Source organism: Mangifera indica, chromosome 9, assembly GCF_011075055.1.
Source record: "Mangifera indica cultivar Alphonso chromosome 9, CATAS_Mindica_2.1, whole genome shotgun sequence".
Taxonomy (NCBI): domain Eukaryota; kingdom Viridiplantae; phylum Streptophyta; class Magnoliopsida; order Sapindales; family Anacardiaceae; genus Mangifera; species Mangifera indica.
In genome coordinates, this window is record NC_058145.1 from 16,832,462 (window position 1) to 16,857,182 (window position 24,721).

At 31.1% G+C, this 24,721-nt stretch overlaps 3 protein-coding genes across 3 annotated transcripts; all 3 read left to right on the forward strand.

Moving 5' to 3' along the window:
* The first annotated feature begins 709 nt into the window (after positions 1 to 709).
* LOC123226474 (protein rough sheath 2 homolog) lies at positions 710 to 2,160 on the forward strand. Its single transcript, XM_044650997.1, has one exon. It carries the CDS (start codon positions 854 to 856, stop codon positions 1,958 to 1,960), a length of 1,107 nt encoding a protein of 368 aa, XP_044506932.1. The 5' UTR covers positions 710 to 853; the 3' UTR covers positions 1,961 to 2,160.
* Positions 2,161 to 4,569: 2,409 nt separating this feature from the next.
* LOC123226480 (small polypeptide DEVIL 3-like) lies at positions 4,570 to 5,153 on the forward strand. Its single transcript, XM_044651008.1, has one exon. The coding sequence runs from the start codon at positions 4,865 to 4,867 to the stop codon at positions 5,015 to 5,017; it is 153 nt and encodes a 50-aa protein (XP_044506943.1). The 5' UTR covers positions 4,570 to 4,864; the 3' UTR covers positions 5,018 to 5,153.
* Positions 5,154 to 12,950: 7,797 nt separating this feature from the next.
* Positions 12,951 to 14,571, forward strand: LOC123226475 (transcription factor CYCLOIDEA-like). The gene is made up of 2 exons (XM_044650999.1): positions 12,951 to 14,214; positions 14,316 to 14,571. Exons 1-2 carry the CDS (start codon positions 13,188 to 13,190, stop codon positions 14,393 to 14,395), a joined length of 1,107 nt encoding a protein of 368 aa, XP_044506934.1. The 5' UTR covers positions 12,951 to 13,187; the 3' UTR covers positions 14,396 to 14,571.
* The last annotated feature ends 10,150 nt before the right edge of the window (positions 14,572 to 24,721 follow it).

Consider the following 24,721-nt stretch of genomic DNA (forward strand, 5'->3'; position numbering starts at 1 on the left):
TAATAAAAAAAGCTCAAGTTCAAATATGGGTCGAACTCAAATATGGGTTGGTTTAAACTCAATTTGAATTTATAATAACTAGCTCAAGTTCATTCACATGAGCTAAAAATATCATCAGGGATTCAAATCAAAATTTGACTCAAATAAAATAAATATCAAAATTAAATCGAATTAGTTTGATTTAGATCAAACCCTATACTCCGTTGTAAGTAAACTCATTAATGGTAGCTAAATAAACCCACTAAATTTTGTTAACATTATAGTAGATTAGGTTACAACAAACACAAGGCTTTTTATTTTGATTAAGGTTTTGTTTTATTTTTCTAAAAATTTATTTCATTTTTCTATTTAAGTTTGCTTAGTATTAATTAATTCATACTAGAAATCAAGTAAAGGAACAATGAAATAACCCCTAAAAAAACATATTCTTCTTTGTCATCTTCTTTGATGTCTGAGGTTATCATTTGAATCATTCTGAACTCAAAAAATTTGAGAGAATCCATCCGGATTTGAATTGAGTTTATTAATATTTGTTTGGATTCGGTTCAAATCCATCGCTATCAGAACTGTAGGTTTTTTTCAGTGAAAATTGTGACTCACGCGCGAAAAGAAGCGCGTTGGGTAACCATATTCCAAATGAAAGGACCTCAAGTGTGAGGGGGGATCTCCTCTCATCAGAACTTTAAAGCCAGCTATCGCCACAGCAAATCCGTCTTTAGATTGCAGAGAAACCTCTCTCTCTCTCTCTCTCTCTCTCTCCCCCTTAATCTTTAGTCTTGAAAATCCTAGTCTACTACACCAAAGATGGATCAGTAAGGATGCCAAAACCCCACAAGGAAATGATAACGATGAGATGAAGGAGAGGCAACGTTGGCAGCCAGAAGAAGACGCCATCTTGAGAGCATACGTGAAGCAATATGGCCCCAAAGAATGGAACCTGATTTCTCAACGCATGCCAAAGCCTCTCAATCGAGACCCCAAGTCCTGCCTCGAACGCTGGAAAAACTACCTCAAACCCGGCATAAAAAAGGGCTCTTTAACGCCGGAAGAACAGTCTCTGGTTATTTCTCTTCAAGCTAAGTACGGCAACAAGTGGAAAAAGATTGCCAGTGAAGTCCCCGGAAGAACCGCTAAGAGACTCGGCAAGTGGTGGGAAGTTTTTAAGGAGAAACAGTTGAAACAGTTGCATAAACAGAGACGAGAGTATTCGGATCAAGAAGGGAATGTTATTCAGGTTACTTCGGCGTCGGTTTCTTCGCCGGAAAAAGTTGCTCAGGGAAGGTACGATCATATTTTAGACACTTTTGCAGAGAAGTACGTTCAACCTAAGCTTTTTGCATTGCAGTCTTTGAATAATCTGAGTCCTGGTGGTATTATCATGCCTAATATGTCATTGCCGGATCCTGAACCGGTTCTTTCACTTGGATCGGGTCCTTCAGCAACTTCCACGAATGTGCTTCCTTTATGGATGAATAATCATAATACTTGTTCATCTTTGTCATCAACTTCTTCTACAACCACAGCTTCTCCTTCTGTGAGTTTATCCCTTTCTCCATCTGAACCTCCTGCTTTTGACCCGGTTGACATGATCCGGTTCTTTCCGGGTCAACAAGTGGGCACTCTGATACAGTACTGCAAGGAGCTTGAAGAGGGTAAACAAAGCTGGCTGCAACACAAGAAGGAAGCGACATGGAGACTGAGTAGATTGGAGCAACAACTGGAGTCAGAAAAGGCAAGAAAGAGAAGAGAAAAAATGGAGGAAGTTGAGGCAAAGATTAGATCTTTAAGAGAAGAAGAAATGGCGTTTCTGGGTAGGCTCGAGACTGAATATAAAGAACAGTTAACCAGTTTGCAGAGAGATGCCGAGAGCAAAGAATCAAAGTTTATGGAAGCTTGGTGTAATAAACATGTCAGACTGGTTAAACTCGTCGAGCAAATTGGGGCTCACACTGGCCAATGAAATGGATTCTGCATCCCATCAAAGGACATCGTTTAGTTAACCATAATTATATATAAATTAAACTATGAAGCTTATTATTGCATTTTGGTTCAACTTTTGACAAGGGTTTTATGTAAAAGAATGATCCTTGATTCTGAATCCTTTTATACTAGTACTACTGTTTGTCTTTATTTCACCATTAATGAACTTTTTTTTGTGAACTGTGACGCATTGTATGGATGAAAGTTAGATGAAACTTGAAATAAGCTCACAGAAGAGAAGAAGGTGAGGTGAGGGGTGTATAGTGTAGTGTCAAATCGTTGTTACATAAATGTTAGGGAAAGAAGGGTTTTGATTTGAAGTATGTATGGAAGACATTAATGGAGGAGAGAAGGTTTAAAAGTGAAAAAAAAAAACATAAAATAAAAGTTGTAAAGATGAAAGAAAAGGGGCTGAAAAAAGTGGAGGCAGGGAGGGGGAAGCGCAGACAAAGATGCTATGCAAAGGCAATGCAATGCTACGTCTCATGAAAATGACTAGTCACTGGACGTTGGGATAGACTGTCACCCCACACCACCCCCCCTCTTTCAAACCTTTCAGGCTTTCACTTCCTACGCGCATTTGACATTCCTCTCTCTTCCTCCAACTTTTTCACAATGTGCGGTACAAGACTTAATAAGAGGCGGATTCATGTCCAACCCTATCCCATGATTAATACGATCAAATTAAACTTGAACAGATGTTTTAGTTTTGTAGATCAAAATTTGGATTCAAAGACTAGCCAATGTTGCTATGGTGCAGTATTGGAATCATTTTCCAGCCATTCTTCTTTTAAGGGACTTTGTTTATCATTCAAGTAAACATGAGTTTGAATTCAAACTCAATGTTTGGATTTGAGTTGAGTTTGAATTAACTCTTGCACAATTTTAGTTTGGTTTAAATCCATTGAAATGTTTAGAAGATAGTTCGCTCAGGGTACGAATTTAATATCCCAATTTTGTCGTAGTCGTTGAGAAAGGTATTATTTAGTAAAATCTTTAAGTAAATCTGACAAAAGCCAGCATATCATTTAGTTTCAAATTGAACTTATTCAGACTCAATTATCTATTTGACTTAAGTTCATATAGATTGAGCTAGTGCCAAAATGGAACCATAGTTTATAAGTTTGGTTGGTAATTGAGTTGAACTCAAATTGAAGGATGTTCAATTCAATTTAGCTCGTAAGCCAAACAATTCATTCAAATTGGTTTGAGCTTGATTTGTAATACAAATCAAACCAGATTAATCGATTGTCAAAATAATGTCATTTTGATCATTATAAAAATCACATTATTTTCATAACGGAAGAAATGACATTACTTTGAAAATCAAATTGATATTTTTTAAAGTTTTAAAACTAAAATCACAATTGCAAACCAAGCCTTAAGCTTCAAACTTTTTCCCATAATTAAATTCTAGTTTTTCTTCGATATAATTCGATGAATTCAAATCAAACTATAACAAATTTATATTTCGAGCTCAGCTCATAGTAATTAAAATTTCAGCAATAAATTAGGTGAAGTCTTGATTAGCTAACATTAAATCTAAATAATACATGGACAGATTGGAGTCTTAAAAATGTATAAGAGAATTTTGTTGGTAAGACTTCGAATGGTACTCCTTTTTCATGAAAATCTCTTGAGGTTTGGAAATGAGAGCTCAGAACCAAGTACTTAATTTCTGAGGGGTCATTTTCTTCTAATTAATTGATTAATTAACTATTAATACGAAAAGTTTAGGCCAACCAAATTTGCACAACACAGAAGGACGGGAAAAAAAAGGAAAAAAGAAAAAACCACTCTCAAGACAATGTAACGAAAAAAAGGAAGAAAGCTGACAACAAATCTCTTTAAAAGAGGCAACATTCAACTCGATCTCTCCGTTACTAGCTATAAAAGCGCTCTATACGCAGGTCTAAAATTTCAATCTTCATCGCCAACACAGTTCTCAATGCTTGAAGATTCTGCTTAGTGAGCAAGCGGGGATGTAGAGGACAACTCCCTTATGCCCCTGGTTATTTATGTCCCTTATGCAAATTTTTTGAGTTTGAGCTTTTCTTATAAAGTATTCTTCATTGTCTCTTCCTTCTTCATTTTATGAACCTAGTCTATTCATATTCGAATCTATGTTTGCTTCAAATGAGCAAAATTTAAATTAGAACTTTATTTTGATAACTCAAAACGAATACGAGGGTTTTTCGGTAATTCTATTCTAAAACTTTTTTTTTTACCCTTTTTTTCCTTTTTTTTTTTTGTATCTTTCTCTTACATCACTGTTTATTTGGTTTGAACGGGTTTCAAACAACCCTTAGTCCACTCTTGCTTTACTCCAATAAACCCTTCTTTCCAAGACTCTACTATGTTTAAAAAGACTTAATCTTAAACGAAAACAACAATCCCAAATAGGAGATACAGTACGGTAAGTAGGAATTAAATAAGAATTCATGTGAGAAAATATTGAATTTGAGCTGTGGACCACCATTCAGAAATTTAGGCACGCACGATAGAAATTGGTTGGTAAATAATAAAAGCATCAAGGCAATTTTAAGAAGCAGTCAAACAATAAATGACAAGGAAACATCAGAGTTTCTTCGAGAAAATCTGATAAACTTGGTCAAGAAAACATGGCAGAAAGTTAACTATTTAATTTTGTTCACCATTTTCCATTAATGGCCGACCAACTCTCTTGCTGGGAGGGGGAAAAAAAAAAACCTCAGTAATTTTGCAGAAGACGGTTACGTGGCACTCTCTCATCACTACCACCACCATTCTCTCATTATATAAGGACCCTCTTCTCTTTATCTCCTTTCAAACATTTTCAGTTTCTCCTCAAGCTTTATTTCTATCTATAGAGCCAGCTCTGCATTCAAACTATATTTTCACAGAAATGGAGATGAAAGGAAGCAATGCGACGTCGTCCATGAAAGACTCGAAGAAGAAGGTGTCATGCAGGAGGCTCGGACGGTATCTTAAGCAACAGAAAGGAAGGATATACATTATCAGAAGATGTGTGGTCATGCTCCTTTGTTGGCATGACTAGTTCATTTTTATTCATCGATTTATTTTGAAGCTCTAGCTAGCTACCCCTTCTTCCTTTTGTCCTTTTGTAAATAGCAAAGAGAATTAATCAATTTGTTTTTACGGATGATTATTATTAATATATTAACTCTTTTCCAGCTTGAGCATTCGTTTCTTCCTTTTTTGTTTCTATAAATAGCTACCTCTTCTTCTCCCTCTTTTGTTTCTGCATGACTACTTTGCTTTAATTTCCAGCTTGAGCATTTGTTATATATGTACATGGAAATCTCAGTTAGAATCAAATGCTACTTTCTGGTTCTATCTTTGCGGTCTTTGACGCTTAATTTCTTTTTTCTTATGACCGGCCGTCCATATTTGTTGGAAAGGTAAGTAGACATACAGTAATTATACATCAAATAAATTATAATTATATAAATATAATAAAAATTTGAATTTAAATTTTTATCTTAAAAATTTTAAAATTTCATCAGTTTTGTTAATAAAAAAAATATATATATATATATATAAAAAGTAATATACAGTTAAAAAAATTGAGGATGAAGATGAAGATGAAGATAGAGATGAAGATGAAGGAGAGGTGGGGCTTGAAGATTAGAGAGGGTGGAGATACTTAATGGAGAAATAGAATTCAAAAGAAGAAAGGAAGATGGAGAGGGCTAAGAATGGTGATGATTGAAGTGTCTTTAATGTAGGAGGTCTTGTCAACTCACAGCTATGAAATTGCATGTTGAAAGTATTGGTCTTCACATGTGTGTCTGTACCAGATGATAAGACAGTTCCTTTTTTATTTTTATAAATTTTTTATTTGAATTGAAATATATAAAATTACAGTATATTTTTTAAAATTTCTTTGGATATAAGGGGAAAAAAAGAGACAGAGAATGGGTGATACATGGTCCACAAATTGCATACAAGTTTGACCACTTAAATTCACCTTACAATTTAAATTATAACATTGGTTGTCACAAGGGTTAAATTCAATTTGAATTAAATTAAGTTTTTTTAAGTTTAATTAAAATTAAAACTAAATTTATAATATTTAATTTAAATTTAAATTTAAATTAGTATAAAATAATAAAGAATTATCGTTGGAATAACGATATCATCAAATAGATAAATATTATCTTTAGTGAGATTAATAATATTATCAAATAAATAAATAAACTGATATTGAGTCAAATAATGAAATTGCAGATAAATTGGGTCTATGCATTATTGTTTATCTTATAGGATTCGGAAAGGCTTATAATTTGATGCGTGTATGAAGAATATCAAAATATAAAAAAGAGAGTTCATTGAACACTTAGATTCTTACTTAAAATTCATGAAATATAAAGACAAAACGCCCGCATGATCTTTGAAATTTGTTTTGGCTGCATTTCTACAAGGAAACAAACCTGCCTTGGAGATTTCTCCTGTTTGTCTAGGCATCGTTTGGCTAAATTTATGAATAAATTATATCAAAAACAATCTAATACAGTCCGATACGATCTATTGCCATGTTGAATCTGATCCATTCATATTGAAGCAAGATTTTATGAAATATCTTCAACATAATGAAATTTTCTTTTATTTTAAATTTATTAACTTTTCAGCAAATGTACTGTCAGGTCAAAACCAAACAACTGGGAACCACAGAATTTAAGCGAGGCGAACAAATGTGCACGTGCAACACGTGTGTAAAATTCACAGATAAGTCTGAAAGTAACAGTGTTCACATCTATTTGCTCTAAGAAAAACAGGGCAATAAGGATAAAGTAGGTGACGTCCGTGAATTTATTCACCGTACATTAAAATCAAAATTTTGATTTATTTTATATAATAATTTTTAAATTTAAATAAAGTTTTTTATTATAAAAAATAAATAAATAAAATAGGTGATAAGGGAAGTAATAATTTGGATTGAATTATATTTTCACCCTCAATATATGGAAATTATTTTTCTTCTTTGATTTAAATAACATTTAATATTACTTTTATCTTCGAAATTTAGACATTAAAACTTAATTATAAAAATATTTTTTGATTTATAATATTATTATATTAGAATTTCTATTTTCATAGTAATTATATGAGAAAATTTGATAGAATTATCCTTTTAAAATTAAATAATTTTATTTAATTTTAAAATATCAGGATAAGAACAAACTTGTTGCCTTCTTGTTTTTTTTCCCGCATTCAGATTCAGAAGAGACGTGGATAATTTGTAATCTACAAATATTGCCCTCTTTTTCTCATTCCTGATTCCACTAAAAAAAATCTGACACCTTTCTTTACAGTTGTCTTTGGTCAAACTGATTGCAGCCCACTGCAGCTTTAATAACTTTACAATGTCCACGTGCACGTGCACCCTCTAACACAAATCCGTAAATATTGATATTAAAAAATTAATAAAAAAATATTGATAAAAAAATTATAAAAAAAGAATTATTTAAAATAAAATGGCTTTAGAAAAGGAGTTTTAATATAATAATATCAATAAATCTTTAAATTTGAATCAAATTAAATATTTAAAGCAAGATTTATATAATATTTTTCTTTTATTTTTATTGTGTTTCTTGATTGTATGTCTCTTGAATAATGTGGGTCAGTATTTTTGGGCCACCTTGATGAGTTCAGCCCAAAGTAGGGATGTTTGATTCCAATTGCAGGCTTCACAAATCAGAAAGCGAAGGCCCGGAGAAATGTGAAAAAGGGGAAGAGCTGAATTTTTTATTTAATATATGAGTAGTGCTATGTGCATCATTTTTATATATAAATAATAATATATTATAATATAATTAAATTTAAAATTTTAAAAAAAATAATATTTAATCATATGATAATACTATTATTTATGCACAAAGTTGTAGACGAAAGTTGTGTATATAGTTTTATTATTCTAATGGTTGAATAGTCAGGTGGCGATGTTACGCATGAAAATCAAGTAAGGAGAGAATTCTATTCAAGTGAGTGGGCATGTTAACTTTGAAATTTTAGTTTTGTAATGTTATATCAGATGATATAAATAAGTTAATAAGATCAGTTTGTGTATATAATGTTACTCTTTAAGAATCAATGATCATTAATATTTAGTATCGTTATCTTCACAAAAGCTTACAACAAAAATAAATGGAGTCTTTTTTCCTCATCTTTCCAAACTTTCTTTAGAATAGGTGTGACAAGGATTGACAAATTAGTGCTTAAATGGTTGTGTTTTGGTTCTTTTATTTTGATGTTCATATTGCTCAATCATATTGCCCATCACTATATATTTTTAAGCGAGCTAGTATTTACCAATGTGTGTGTACGTACATATATATATATATATATAGAGAGAGAGAGAGAGAGAGAGAGAGAGAGAGAGAGAGCAATAATATATGTATTTATTTTGTATACACAATTTAAATATATAAATAATATATTATTATGCAATCTGGTATTATTAAATTTTTAATTCAATGTGTTATTATATGATTAACGAATTTAACTTATAAATAAAATAAATAATGCGATAACTCAAATATATAATAACATGTCAAAACATATTTACTATTAATTAATATTTGAATACCCAATTAAATATTTGAAATTAGGTATCCATAATTTTTATGATTGTTGTTCTTACTAATAAATAGTCAAGTGGGGATGTTATGCATGAAAGTCAAGTTAGGATAGGGTTCTATTCAAGTGGGTGGCCATGTTAACTTTGAATTTTTAATTTTATAATGTTACATTAAATTATATAAATAAATTAATAAAATAAGTTTATACATATAATATAGTATTATTCTCTGATAATTGAAGGATCATTAATATTTAGTATTGTCATCTTCACAAAAGCTTGTGACAAAAATAAATGGAGTCTTTTTCCTTATCTTTTCAAACAACTTTAGAATAGGCCTGATAAGGGTTGACAAATTAGTGTTTAAATGGTCATGTTTTGGTTCTATTAATGTCCATCATTATATTCTTTTAAGCGGCCAAAGACTTATTCCCGCCCAAGGTTTGACATGTATCTAAAATTTTATCCACAAAATTTTAAAAATCTAAATATTCACCTATAAACTATTACCTTTAACTAAAACTGATAATTATAGAAAGTAAAATTATCATTTATTACTAAACGCTAAAAATTTATATAATTTTTTCCTCACTTAAAAGTCAAATTTTTTTTTTCTAAGAGTTTTTCTTCATTATTCAGTGATCGAAATCCACTGTTACTGTCAACCACCCACTCAAGCATCTTCTTCTCCTATAAGAAGGCCAATGGCTGGAGAAGAAGATGCTAGGGTAGCTGACTAATGATAGTAGCGAATTCCGATTGTCGGAGAATGAAGAAAAAATCTTTAGGAAAAAGTGAAAATTTCAAACTTTTGAATGAGGGAAAATGTTTGTTTTCTAAACTATAAGGGAAAAATAATATATATTCGTAGAGTTTTAGGGTTTAATGATAAAATAACAATTTTATCTCTTATAAATAATTGTTTTAGTTAATATTAATAATTTATGAATAAGTATTTAAGTTTTTAAAACTTTGTAAATGAGACTTTAAGACTGCATCAAACTTGGGTGGGAAAAAGTTGTTTAGCCTTTTTAAATTAGCTAATATTCGGGGATGTGCGTGTTTATATATATAAAAATAAAAAATTGGTATATATCTAGTAATAATTAATGGTGGATGAAATGTGAATATATATATCAATAAAAAGAAATTATGATCTTCTATATAATCAAGAGTCTCATTCGGATCAAATTATTTATCTTAAAATGCCCTCGAAAAAATTTTGAATACTTATTTTTTTATACATAAAATATTTTTTTTAATTACTCATCCTTTTTTATTTATACATAAATAAGAGGAAAATATTGATATCTCCCCATTGTTAAAATGTAATTAGAATTTCAATATTTTATCAGCTGGAGTTTCATTTAATTGCACTCACCCTATAATAATGAGCTACATTAAACCATAGCTTGCTGCTCTCTTTGTCTCTCTGACTTGTTCCCTAAAAATCGTCTGGCAATTAAAGCCATGTGTGGTGCTGTGAATCTAAACCATATGTGTGCCACCCACATTATACAGATCCTGTGCCTCAGTGAGGACAACACTAGAGCAACTACCACCGCCTCCACCTTCACATTCAATTTCATTAATTTCATGTCTCAAGAGACAGATGTGATATTGTGCACTGTGCATGGATTAAACCAGCAGGGAGACATGGCCACGAAGGCGTGTCTCATGTGAAATATAAAGCAAAGGAGACCAATTGAAAATCTACATGTTTCACTGGATGTGACAGGTGAGATAAAAAAAACTTTCAAATATTGAATTTTTACCGAGTCTGACAGTGTGTCATTGCACTGAAAAGTAGGCGTGAACAAATATACCCATACAACAAAACTGGCATTTAGAAATCAACATGGATTTTGCATTGTTTTTAAAATCAGAATGGATAGTTGAATTGGATCCGTTGAATTATGATTTGATGTGATTTATATATATATATATATATATATATATATATATATAATTAATAATTTAAAATTAATTTTTTATTTATATAATAAAATATCAATTATTTGATTAATATACTTAAAATTATATTTTATATGTTTTATGTTTAAAAAATATAATAAATATTTGATATTATTTAAGCAATATATAATAATTTGATAATAAATTGTAAACTAATAAGATGATTGATCTGATTTTAAAAAAATTAGGATTTTGTAAATAGTCAATACCCAACTAGTTCATTTACATTTAGAGTTGAGTTCAAACCCAATTTATTTGAATTCGAGCTCAAACTCAGTTCAAACAAATTTGAAATAAATTCGATTCTAACAAGCTTAAGTTCGAACTCGAGTTTGAAAATTTAATATTTTCAAACTCAAAATTTAAGAGTATTTTATTCGTAAAGCTCACAAACTTAAAAATCTGATACAAATAAATTAAAACAACTTTGTTTTAACTAACATACATTTGAACAAAATTTTTTTTATTAATACACATTAAAATAATATTATTTTAAAATTAAACTGATCTCAAATCTCAATTTAAGTTTGAACTCAAATGAATCAAATTCGAATACTTTTAAAACAAACTTAACAAATTTAAACTATAACTCAACTTATCTCGGATCCAAGCTTATATACACAAGTATCTCTCCCCTGTATATTGAGTCCTCGACATGAAGGTGCAAACAAACTATTAGTTGCACCATCATGTCAACTAGTTACTCCCGTTGACTCAACTTCTATCAATATTAAATTACACATCTCATCAACAAATATTCCAACCGATTCAGTCAAAATGATCCAATTTCTACACAATTCAAATGCAACCCACCATATCTAATTTTCATTCCCAAAATTAGTTCTTGAACCTCGAGCCAGAATAAGTTCAAGAAGCACTATTTCTCCTCAGGGTTTGCTGCATGCAACTATAATAGAATCTAAAGCACTTCAGAAAAATCATACCTGGGAACTAATGTCACACACTACAAACATGAATCTCACAAGCTACAAAATGAGTCTATGGAGTTAAAGTATAAGACTGATGGTTCAGTAGAAAGATGCAAAGTTCAATTAGTAGTTAAAGGTATTCAACGAATCTCTAACTTGGATAATGATGAAATTTTCAATACTTTTTATTGTTAAACCTATTACTATATGAATTGTCCTTACTTTCTTAATAACCATATGTTATATTTTTTTGTTTATGTTAATTAACAGTATTTTAGTGATAGAAGATAAAACAAACCGATTGGGAAACCTAAAACATACCTAGATGAACAGTTCTCTTGAGGCACTTGGTGATTTACACTATTTCCTTGGCAATGAAGCTCTTCAAAATAGTGAAAGTCTTTGTCTTAATCAAACTAAGTACATAAAATAAAAAAAAACACAAGTTTGACTAATGGAAATGTGTGTCCAACACCAATGGTTTCTTCTAAGAAGTTGTTCAAGAATGACAGTGATTTGTTTTGTGATGGCAGTCTCTACCCAAAAAAAAACAGAAAGCCATTGATTCATTCCAATATCTCATGTACTTCGAAGGTACAACGCCTCATGGTTTATACTTTAAAGATGCTTTGCCTCTTAATAGTCCAATCGTCTAATATATTTTATATTAAAAATTTAATTTTTTTATATCTTTTATCAAGTATGTATAATATTATAAAATATATTTCTTTAAAAACAACAATAATAATTATTGCAATTATCATATCATTTTATTAAAAAATATTACAAACATTTTTAAATACGTAATTTTCTCAAGTTCCACTCCTATCACATCATCACATTTAAAAAAATGTATATCAATTTATATTAATAATATGTTATATTATACGATATATTCGTCATATTATACTATTTTTTAATATATTTTATGATATATATTATTTATATTATATTATATAATTCATATTAAATACTGACAGAATACTAATAAGCATGGTAATTACCCAAAGAATGCATTCAAGTAGTCTTTGCACAGCATCATGTTTGTCGGTTTAAACAGTTCAGTCTTTCAAGAATCCTCCTTCGTTTCACTTATCTTAAAGAGAAAATTTTTCTGTAGCAATTAAAGTAATGAGAATGCTATCTTTTTTATTTATTTATGTTTTTTGTTTTAAGTGGCCACAGCTTTGAACTCTACTGCCACAGCTTGCCACCACATAAACCTCACGGCTTTTGGAAATTACCTCAGTGAAAGCTAAGAAAACCTAGTTTTTAGGTCACCATGATGATCATCAAATTAATGGAAGCCTAAAACCCTAGCTCTTGTAGACACCAGATTTCTTGTCCAAATTAAGGGGTTTATTGAAAGATTTCCCATCAGGCCCTACTGCTCTTGTTGTGCTTTCACATTCACAAAGCTATGTCTTTCACCACACATTTAATTGAGTTTACGTGTAGTTTTCTATATAAATCATCCACTTTAGTTTTTCCGGCTCCTTCTCACTCTCTCTGTATGTTAATTTTGCCCAAAAAGTTAAAGAATGTAAAAAAAAAAAACAAAATTATTTTGTCCCCAACAAAAACCATGTAGCTGCTGTCTTTTAACGAATCGAATTCTTCAACTGTCTATGCCCTCTCTCTCTGGATCTTAATATTAATGGAGTTTTCTTCATCAGTTTAGAGAAGCTAGGGTTTGTACAGTCATTTTTTCTTTCTGGGTAAAAATGTTTTCTTCCACCACTAGCCTTGACCATTTTACAAACTTTTCTTCTTCTTACCACCATTTTCCTTCTCTATCTGCTGGGTCTGACTGCAACAACAACGTTGTACTCAACTACCAGCATGATCCACTCACTGGTGTACTGTTTCCGGCGACTCCTCGAATGGCTGAATCTTTCACTAACATGGCGCCCTTCTCAGCCAATGCTACGGTTGACTGCATCAACGGGGAGTGTTATGATCCTTCAAGTTTTGGTGGGGGCTGCAAGAGGCCGGCTGTGAGGAAAGATCGGCACAGCAAGATTTACACGGCACAAGGATATAGAGATCGGAGAGTGAGACTCTCCGTTGACATTGCTCGCGAGTTCTTTGATCTTCAAGACATGCTAGGGTTTGATAAAGCGAGCAAAACCCTCGGGTGGCTGCTGATGAAATCAAGGAAGGCCATTCATGAAGTTAAATTAATGCTGAAGCAAAAAAACAAAGGAAATCAGTGCGAAGAAGAACAGATGACAACTGAGGGAGATTCTGAAGAGAAAGAGGATGCTGAAAAGGCTCCTCAGAAAGATGCATTTCATCAACTTCTTGCGAAGGAAATCAGGGACAAGAAGAGGGCGAAAGCAAGGCAAAGGACTAAAGAAAAGATGTGCATTAGAACACTCCATGAGTTGAAAAGAGGGTCCAACACAAGCACACAAATCTTGACCCAACTGAGGTCCTTCACCCAATTCAAAGCTTGTCAATCAAACATGGAGTCTTCCTCCAAGGATACTGCATATGAAGCTGAAGAACCTACTCTTCGTGCATTCACCGATATTGTGCCGAGTGTAGCGGTTTTCGAAGACTCCATGGCGGTTAAAAGGAAGTTAAATTCATCGCCAATTGCGGCCTCTCAGCAGATTATTGGAATGTCAAAAGATGCAAGCTGCGGCACAAGCAACTATAGTCACAATCTACCTCAAAATCTGGACTCCAATAGTGCAATCCCTCACTCTACCTTTCTTGCTATTACCAACAAGAATGTGTCAGCAGGTATATATATGTTGAAAGACTGAGCTAGTGTAAATCCTTCTCAAATTTACAGATCATGTAATATTTTTTAGATAAGTATTCATTTCAATCTCAATTTTCAGGATTCCAAATTTATGGCAAAAACTGGGAGGCACCCAATAGAGAGTCAACACTAATCGGTGCAAGAACTTCAAAGATGTAAGCTGTAAGATTTTTTGTTTAAGTTTGTTGTAGGGAAATCAGGGTATCCATGGATACTAGCTGAAGTATGTCTTTTCGTTTCTCTGAACTTGTTTTGTGTTGGATTTAAAATGACTTTGTTTCGTGTTGGGATGATTGTTGATGGCAAGCAAATAGTAACTTCAAATTTGCATTAAATTTGGTTTAAGTAAACATGCTTCTGAGAGAACATTAGCCTAACTATGGGGCTCTAAGGAACTTACTTGCATTATTGATCCTTTGAGCCTCATTCTTTGATACTATATTGATGATAGTGAATTAAAATTATGGATTTCATGCATGGTTTATTATTATCTAAACATGACATTAGAGATTGCAAGTATGTATGGATATGATCACTATTGCACCGAATTATATATCAGATAATGTGTTATCATGTGATTGAGTATTGATTTATCCTTGTTTTAAAATTACTCAATTATATGATTATACATCATCTAAGTACCTAAATAAGTACTCAAACTAGGTGCATATAGTTTTATCCAACAATTAGTGAATAATTAAACTAACTAACTATGATTTATTTCTCTCATTTACCTTATAAGTTTTGGACCACTGCAATTTGTAGATTTTCATATGCTTGAGCTTGCCCTCTAAAGTTAAGCATATATATCATCACAAGGCCAGCAGAACGGTGTTCCTGTAAGCAATTTGAACATTGGATTCATTGGAAAATGAAATAAATCTAAGAAAAAAATAATATTTGAGCATAATTTTCACAGACAGACTGCACTCATTCACATTAATTTCTGTCTAATGCTGATAAATTTTCTATGAAAAAATGATTTCCCAATACAAAGTGTATGCTGCTATTGCAATTTATCATATATTTTTCTATCTTTATGTATTCCATTGGATGTTGAGGTAGGCCATCAAATTTATGAAAATTATTAGACACTGGGCAAATATCTTTTGAATTTTGAAACCAGCAAGATGTATTGGTCCAAGTCATAAGTTCACTATATATGCAGTGAAAACGTGGAATATGGTCCTTTAAAGTCTTGAAATTGACAGAAATATTTTATCAGTTTGTGTTTTAATGTTTAAGACCATTAATTAAACAGATTATGTATGTTTAAGTTAAACTTTATAATCTCTATTGTCCCTACTTCTACAGTACAAAAAAGTTAGATTCCCACCCTTAATCATGGTGGAGCATGATCATTCTTTTCTCTAATAATAAAACTATGTTTAACTAATTTTGAGTATTCAATTAGTTATTCAAATTATATGTCATTATATAATTGGATAACAGTATATTATCTAAATATTTCATTGAATATTCAAAACTACATACACATGACTTTGCTCTTTTTTCAAAGATGGTATAAAATACATTTTCATATGGTTTTGCGTATTAATGAAGTAGAAATATCACTAAAAAAATGAAATCTTACATGTTGGTTCTTCCAAAGATGCTCTGCTTATTCTCATCCCTTGGCTATAAGAAATTCTTACTAAATGATGAAGAGTCTTGAGATAAAGGATTAAAACATTACAAATTTATATACATTAAGCAGCATTAATTAAATTTGAGGAAGCCATTCAGATTTAAGTAATTTCGTAGATGCTTTTGTTTTGGCTTAATTTGCTTCCACACTAGAAGACAATAGAATTCTAATATGATTCTTCTAGTGCAATTCAATGTTTATACCTAGACCAAGTATTGGCCCAATCAAGGGGTTGGTCTGCATATTAATTGACCAATCAGATATATTAAATAACATTAGAATAATATTTAACCAAAACATATTTGAGGTTTGGTAGTATGTGTTGTATATTGAAAATTGAAAACAATGTGTTAACATTAGTACGATAGTTTGATCGATTGACCTAGTGGTTGATTTGCAATTTGGTGTAATTTGTCTAGTTCAACCTCGAATCAATTATGTTCGATGGCTAAAACACATTTCAGTATTGACCAGGACTAGTCTTTGAAGGACTATAGATAATGTAAAATTAGTTGAACTAATTAGGTTTCAGTGGATTCTTTAAAGACCAAAGGTGAAAGAAAAAAAAAAAGGTGAAGTAGGAGACAACAAAATTGACTAGATTGGAATCTAAATGGGTTGGCTCTATTTTGTCTCTCCGAAAGAAGAAAATGGTAATATTCATATATGGTTATCTCCTCCTACATATGGCATGCATATATATATGTATAAACAGTTAGATATTAATAAGTACTAATAAAAATAATGTTATATGTACCTACTTTAAGTATACAAATAAATACACACTTATATGTATCATTATGTGATTGAATATTATTTTATTTTTAATTCAAAATCACTAAATCGTACTACGACACATATAAGTGTGTACCTATATGTGTATTCGTACATAGTTTTTTTGGTACTAATAAAGGCCAAAGGACTATTTCCCACTTAAAGTATATTGATTTTTCAAGTTTCCCCTCATTAACTTTGAAAATCTCATTTATGCACTCATAGACGGTTAAACTTAACGATTTTAGAGGTAAAATCATCATTTTATCTATAATATTAAAAATAAACTTAAATTTAATTTTATTTTCCCCATAAACCCTAAAAACTAACCATTTTCTCCAACCCAAATTTTCAAAAACTGCATTTCCCCCCTAGGAACTTCAGATCCAATTTTTTTTACGATGATCAACAATCCCCAAACACTGTGTCTTCCTCTTTGACATCTCCTCTTTCAGGTCATGTAGTGTCTCCTCCTCCTTAGTGTCATGTTCAATAAAGATGACTCGTCTTCGTCAAGATGAAAATTAACCATCTTTATCTCTGGATGAAGACGATTCGTCTTTATCAAAGACGAAGATCCTAAGGAGGAGGAGGAGATGTTGCACGACCAAAAAGAGGAGATTCCAGAGAGGAAAACATGGTGCCTGGGGATTGTCTGACATTGTCAAAAAATTTGATTTGAAAGTTTGAAAACCCTGGAGGGGAAATGTAGTTTCTGAAAACTTGGGTTCAGAGAAATTATTAGTTTTTAGGGTTTAGGAGGGGAAATAATATAACTAACGGACTCAATTAATTTTAATCGTTTATAGGTGAGTAAATAAGATTTTCAAAGTTAATAGGGGAAAACTTGAGAAATTAGGGGTAAATAAGTCATTTGGCCACTAATAAACTAGAATATCATCATATGACTGAATGATTTTAAAGTAATTAATACTATATATATTAATAATAAGTAAAAAATAAATATAAATATTGACGTATTATAATACGGTAGAGTAATTCAAATTTACTCGATTACTTAATGATATACCAATGTGTTTAGATAAAGGTGGGAAATATTTATTGTTAAGCAAAATTGCCCAAAACTCTAATGTTTGAAAGAGGAGAAAGAGGACGAGACGTCAAAATTTTATATTTGATTTGAGGGAGATTTTGAGGTTTCAATGTTTAGGGTTCCGATTTTAAACAATGCATAAAATGTTTTGATTCTTGGTTATTTTGTATAATACCCTTAAGTATGTTCCAGGGGTAATTACATCTTTTGACCATGTTGAGAGATATTTCCAATTGTATGTGTGTATTTTTAGATATATAGATATATGTATATAAAAAAAAACACACACACACAGAGATATATATAATAATATATTGAAAAAGTATGAAGATATATATGTTTGAGGAGAAAAGTCAATAGAGAAAAAAACCTTTACCTTTTGCTTTTTCCATCATTCTCTCATCTCTTCCAGAAGAAGACAGTCTTCTTCCTTTCTTTGCTGCATTTTTAAGAACAGTGAGTGATTTTGGGAGGATTTTGGAAGATAAATAAGGAAGAAAAATAAGAGGAAGCACTTTGGGAGCCTTGATAACCAAAAAAATATCTCTTCTTTTTTCCTTTTCCTATGTTTATTTATATATTAGATGCATGTGATATGAATATGTTAGTATGTTTTGGTGTTGATGTAAGGTAACAAAACAAAGAGAAGGAAGTCAATTTGTAAATATTTAGCTTGAAACAAGGTAAGAGGTATCATCATTGATATATTGCATGTTTTAGGCTTTTGGTTCCTTGGATCTATGTTATAAATGATGATTTTGAAGTTGAGAAATGTTGTTTTGCCATTTGAGATGTCTATATGTGTGATTTTGTTCATGGCAGAAAGTTACATAATATTTACAATTTTTGCCACTGAGTTCGTCCTATGTTATGGTTGTCTTATCTAAGGATTTATGAGTGCTATTATATCTTGTTGGAAAGCTCTTTGAATTCTTTTTTTAGTTATATATAGCTTGTATGAATTGGGGATCGTTTGAATTGTTAAATATTGCATGAACCACAAGGACTGTTTTACCAAATAAATAGAGGAGGTAGTTTTTGCCACTGATTTTATCTCATGTTTTGACTATCTTATCTATTGAATTATGAGTGTTATTATAGCTTGTTGGAAAGATCTTTGAATCCTCTTTTCAACGATATATAACTTGTATGAATTAGAAACCGTTTGGGCTATTAAATTATATGAAAAAGAAGGTTGCCCTGCTAAATGACTGTTCTGTGAACAATATTTCGTAGTTTTGGGCAAGAAAGAAAAAAAGAGAAAGGAAGAAGAAAGAAAATAAAGGAAATGAGAGAAAAAAAAAAGAAAAAAAGAAAGAAAAGCAAGAAAAAGAATTTAGGGCTCAAGATTTAGGGGTCGTCCCAAGAGTAATATCTGGTGAGTTATAAATAAATTTAGATGGAAGCAAAATTAGTAAGATATAAGACCCGTATGCATGCTATAAATTATGAGGGGACACTTTATACTATACCGCCTGTAGTAGGGCACATCTGCAGTAGGACACGTTCGTAGTAGGACATAGACCCTTAGTAGGGTCCGCTCGCAGTAGAGCATGCTCGCAGTAAAGCTCAATTCAGATTCAGAAATAGTGTAGCGAAAGAAAGAAAGAGAGTTCGAGCTTAGAAAAGTATCAAATTCCTATAGTTAGCTTCCATAAAGTATCAAATAGATACCAGATGGGACAAAGTATGACTCAAATAGTAAAGAATAAACTAGATTATCCCCTCGATTTCTTATAGGGGTTGTGAGTAAGGTTGAGTCCCGAGAGTGAGTTAGAATAGGAAATTAGATAGTTTACCTAATTCTTTCCCCTTACTGAGTGTTATTATCACTCACTTCTTTTTCTTTCATGATTGTAGGTACAGGTGATCGGGGTAACTGCGAGGCAGGGTCAGGTCAGCGTAGGTAGATTCGGTTGGAGTAGGTTATCTCTGGTTTATATTACATATATACAGTCGCATGTTCTTGTTGATTTTGGAGTTTTTTGGGATGATTGTACAGTTGTATATGATTACTCCATGTTTTCATATGTTTTCAGATGAGTTTTTCATATGAGTATATACATATTTTGTTCACTTCCAAATTTTCAGTTTTCTTATAATACTTTCTAAATACTTTTAGTGTTGCGATCATTTTAAAATATTTTTAAAAAGAAAAAAAATGGACGTTCTGGATATTAATTCGTAACATTTCTCCTTCGGTGGGTAATACTTCTAGGGAGGGATGTTACATTTTGTTTGAATTTCTTGAGGAGTTTTATGTTATTAGATGTGTAGATTTGATTTTTGCTGAAATTAAAGACTGAAATAACGATTTTTGGTCAAAAAATGGGTTAGATCTGCTGATGTTGCGGTAATCTTCCACGAGCAGCCGTGGGATAGGGGGAAAAATTTAACATTTTCAAAATTTTAGGGGGAGGGGGAAGAGGGGGAGATCCACGGGGGTCCGTGGAAAATTTTACACTGAATCGTGGGACAGTGCATGAAAACCGTGGGTTGGGTGAAAATTGATTTTTTTAAAACTATAGCGTATATAGGAGACAAACTTTGAATGACCATAAGTTTTAATCCGGGAGGAGTTACGGGGCCTGTAATATACAACGCGAAGCTCGTTTCAAGCTCTATAACGACAACCTACTTTGCTGGTTGAACCAAATTTGGAGGCCAAAATAAAACTGTTTTAGTATGCATTATATATTTTTTTGTTTTATCAAATTTCGGATTTTCGGTTATTATGATTTTGAGTTTATTTGTGACTGGACTAGACTTTTTTTATATGTAATTTTCAAATTTAACATTTGTCTCTTTAGTTTTGTGTTTTTTAGATATGTTTTACGATATAATTATGAAATTTCAAATCAATTTTTTAGTTTTCTCGTTCCTAAGCTATTTGAACGTGTAATTTTTGAAATTCAAATATGTTTTTTTGGATTTTCGAGTAATTTTTTTATTATTGACATTCTAGAGTATTTCAATATTTTTATTTATTCTTAACATGTTATTTTCAATGTAGTTTTCACGAATTAATTTTTTCGATTCGAATTCAGAAATACAAATTTCTTCCTTCCGAATGAACTTGTAGTAATTAATATTAAGTAAAAATGAGAATAAAAATGAGTGTTTAAGTGATATAAGAAGTGTATGTAATGAGAGCAAGAGTGAAGGGTAATGTTGGTATTTTAAAAAAAATTATGGCATTTTGCTTAGGAATAAGAAAAATTGGCATTTTTGCTTAGGAATAGGAAAAATGGCTATTTTTGCTTAGGAATAGGAGAAATGAACATTTTTGCTTAATAAAATGGTAAAATGGGTATTTAATATAATTTTTCAATATTTATATATATTTAAAAATTTTGATGGAGTTAATTTAGAAATGGAGTTTGGTGCGATAAGTAGGGGCCAATACAAATCTTACATTTATTTTAATTATTTTTTTGCGTGTGGGAGAATTATATTACTTTAGGACAATTATGATTTTAGCTAAGGGGAATTATTTATTATTAACACTTAAAATTTTTTATTTAAAAAAAAAAAGCTTATATATTTATGTGTGGACGCAAAGCATGGGCACCGTGAGGCCCATGGATCATGTTCTAGCAGGCTTATTCTTAGGCCCACTGGAGTCTAGTAGCCAGCTATCAACATTATAGGCTGATTTTAGGTGGTTAGATAGTAGATACCACCTAAAATTTGAATTGAATCCAGCACAAATAGAATTAAATAGTAATCCGAACTCGAATCCATATCACTGAGGAGGAAGGGGAAAGGAAAGGATAGGAAATAACTAGCTAGTGGTTCTTGAAACTCAGAATTTAAACAATATTACTTGATTTAAATTGTGAAGAAAAAAGTGATGAAGTCTCTAGCTAGCAAAAGCATCATTATGTGAACATGCTTGGCCATTATTTTTTAATACCAGAATAAACGAATACCTGAGAAAGATCATAATCTTCGTAGAAATCATCTTCACTTTTGCCAAAAGATTGATAGAAAGCCAACAGAGAGCGAAAGTGAACTACAAAATGCAAACTTTTCCTGCAAACCAAACAGATTCAAGTAAGAATTCAAGGCACTAAACCCAGTTAGAGACGCTATATATGAAAATAGGAAGTAAAAATCCTTTAGTTTACAGAAGAAATGGATGTTACCAGTTAAATGATATGAAGGGTATTGATGATGAACATGAACAGAAAGAATATTTGGTGTTTAAACTCCTTTCTTCACAACAATGACATCAACCAGGCTTCCATGGAGACCATATGCGACAGCAAAAGAGGCCATTGTTGAAAAAGAGAGCATACAATAGAATATTATTTAGGACACTGAGAAAAGTTTGCGATAAAACTTATAGTGGTAATGATTATAATAAGCTTTTATTTTATTTTTTCCATAACCAGGCGTCTTCTTCTTGAACTAGTATGCAGTAATAGTTATGGTTACAAATTTCACCATATAAGCTGGAAGTGTACTGATAGAATCCCTTTTTACTCTTCATATTCTAAAATAAATTTCCATTCAAATCTATCCACTACACAGCCCATTATCTCCCTTGACCTGAATTTCACTATACAAGTTCAACTATTTTCACTAATAATAATATATGGCGTACCTGAGAAAATCGTCTCATTTATGTCCTCAGTTTCAATTTTTCCTCAGGATTATGTAGAATGCCAGCAACGGGATTCAAGGCTATAAACCCAGTTAGAGACTAAGAAAACAAAAAGGAAAAAACTTCGGTTTGCAGAGGAAAAGGATATTACCAGCTAAATGGTTAATGGTATATTGATGATGAACATGAACGAAGCAAGAACATTTTATGCTTAAACTCCTCACAGCAACCGGGCTTTCAAGGACCCGAAAGCAAATTAAGCCATTGTTGAAGTGAAGAATTTACTATGAATCTGATAGCATTGATGATTACAAAAGCTTGTGTTTTCTTTTCATCCTGCATGCTTTTTGTTAAAGAATACCCTAGCTACCCCTTAGAGGCCATCTTTCAGGCTTCTTAGTTCTTTCTTCTTCTTTAAGTAAAACTATGGGATTAAGTAGCTGTACTAATTAGAGCCTGCAGAAAAGTTTAGTTTGCAGTGATAGTTAGGGATGGCAAGAGGAGGAAAGGAGATCTCAATCCCATATTTATCGAGGATATTAATCTTTGTCCACATCACATCTTTGTTATGGGGCAATAAGGATTCTTTATTTTTTCTTTCTCTCCGTTTCTACAGAAATTTTTTTTCTCATACTACATTTTAAACTTAATATAAATATTTAAATAATAAAATTAAGTAAAATTAAAATTAATTTATTATTTCAAATATTATAAATATCATATATTAGTCAATTTAATATTTACATTAAAAAATATAAATAATCTAAAACTATTAAAATATATTAATATTTTAAATAAATATATTAATATAAAGGGACGAATATAAGAACGAAAACAGGAAAGTGAACAGAAACATGGGTGAGATAGCAAAGGAACACATACATTTTTATTTTCAATTGTGAGAATTTTTCTCATCTTTGCGTTTATCTTTTATATAATTTTTATTAAGAAATCTCATTTTCAATAAAATCAAAGAGGCTTGAAATCTTTAAAGGCCGTTTGGTTTGAGGGATTTAAAAATTACTTTGATACTCTATTTTTTATTATTTATATTACTTTGTTTAATTTGTCAATCTTAAAAGATCACGGTAATTTTTTTTTATTAATGTTGATGTGATAGGTAATATAAATGATAATCTAATTAATACTTTCATCTTAAGTATTAAAAGATTATCAAAATAATCTTGATTTTATTATAATTATATTATTATTTATTATTTTTTTGAAACAAAAATAAATTTATTTTTAATTAATATAACAAATAATATAAAAAATATTTAAAAATAATTATAATCAATGATATTTAAGTAAAACAATTTATTAATAATTTTGTATTATCTTTAATCAAATATAATAATTATTTATACTTATTAAATTTTATTACACATCATAATTATTTATATTAAATAATTTATTTTTATAATAATTTTTTTATTTTAATAATAAAATATTTCTTTAACTAAATATTTTACCGATTTAGATCGAGATTATTTTGTCCATAGCTGTGCACGCAAATCTCTCTGTAAAATCTATCAGTGCACTGACAAAATCCATTTTAAGTATTAATTATCCAATATAAAACCGAAAGGTGAGTTACTTGTGGCAGAAACTGTACGGTAAATCTAATATAATAACCCATGAAAATCTTCTTCAAGTAAATGAACTTTGACCCGGAAACAAAATAATAATAAGCCAGTCAAATCTTTCTTTCGCATTCCTGGTACCTCACGAAATAGAAGAGAAACTATTTCCTTCTGTATGGCTCTGCTGCAGATAAAAATGCAGGCGATTTGCTACTGATGGAGCGCTTCTGTTAAGAAACGAGAAGAAAATTTGACAGCGTGAGCTTTTGTGCATTTAGAACATTACCAAATAATGAAAAACGATTCATCAAACTAAGGTGAAAGTAGAACCGATGGGAGTTGGAGTACATTACAGTACTTTCAGATTCCATTAGAAAAGTACGGTGTGTCTTAAAAAGGGAAACAGAAAGCAAGAATTGGGGGATTTGGGAAGGCTGGAACTGAACCAAATCTCTGCAGAGGTGTATATAGCTAATGAAGAAGCTTGACAGAACTAGTGGGGAGTCCCGATACGCAAAGCCTCCAAAACAGCCAGTCAACCTAATAACGAACCCCCGTAATTCTAACAGTAACATAAGTACATTCAGCGTATACGTGTGTATAAATAAATAAATATACACGCAAACAATTCTACGTATATTAAAAAAAATATGGAGTAAATATCATTTTGCCACCTAAGGATTCGTTTAATAACACTTTTTTATCTAAAATGATATTAATAATATTTTCTCATCAAATTTTCTGGTTTTTATTTACCATACTGACTTGGAAACATGGTTAGATTGTGATACGGTTTAAGGCCTTTCAAGCATGCCTT

Coding starts and splice junctions, on each gene's coding strand:
- LOC123226475 (XM_044650999.1), top strand. CDS start 13,188: ATGTTTTCTTCCACCACTAGCCTTGACCATTTTACAAACTTTTCTTCT. Junction 14,215..14,315: donor CAACAAGAATGTGTCAGCAG/GTATATATATGT, acceptor CTCAATTTTCAG/GATTCCAAATTTATGGCAAA.
- LOC123226474 (XM_044650997.1), top strand. CDS start 854: ATGAAGGAGAGGCAACGTTGGCAGCCAGAAGAAGACGCCATCTTGAGA.
- LOC123226480 (XM_044651008.1), top strand. CDS start 4,865: ATGGAGATGAAAGGAAGCAATGCGACGTCGTCCATGAAAGACTCGAAG.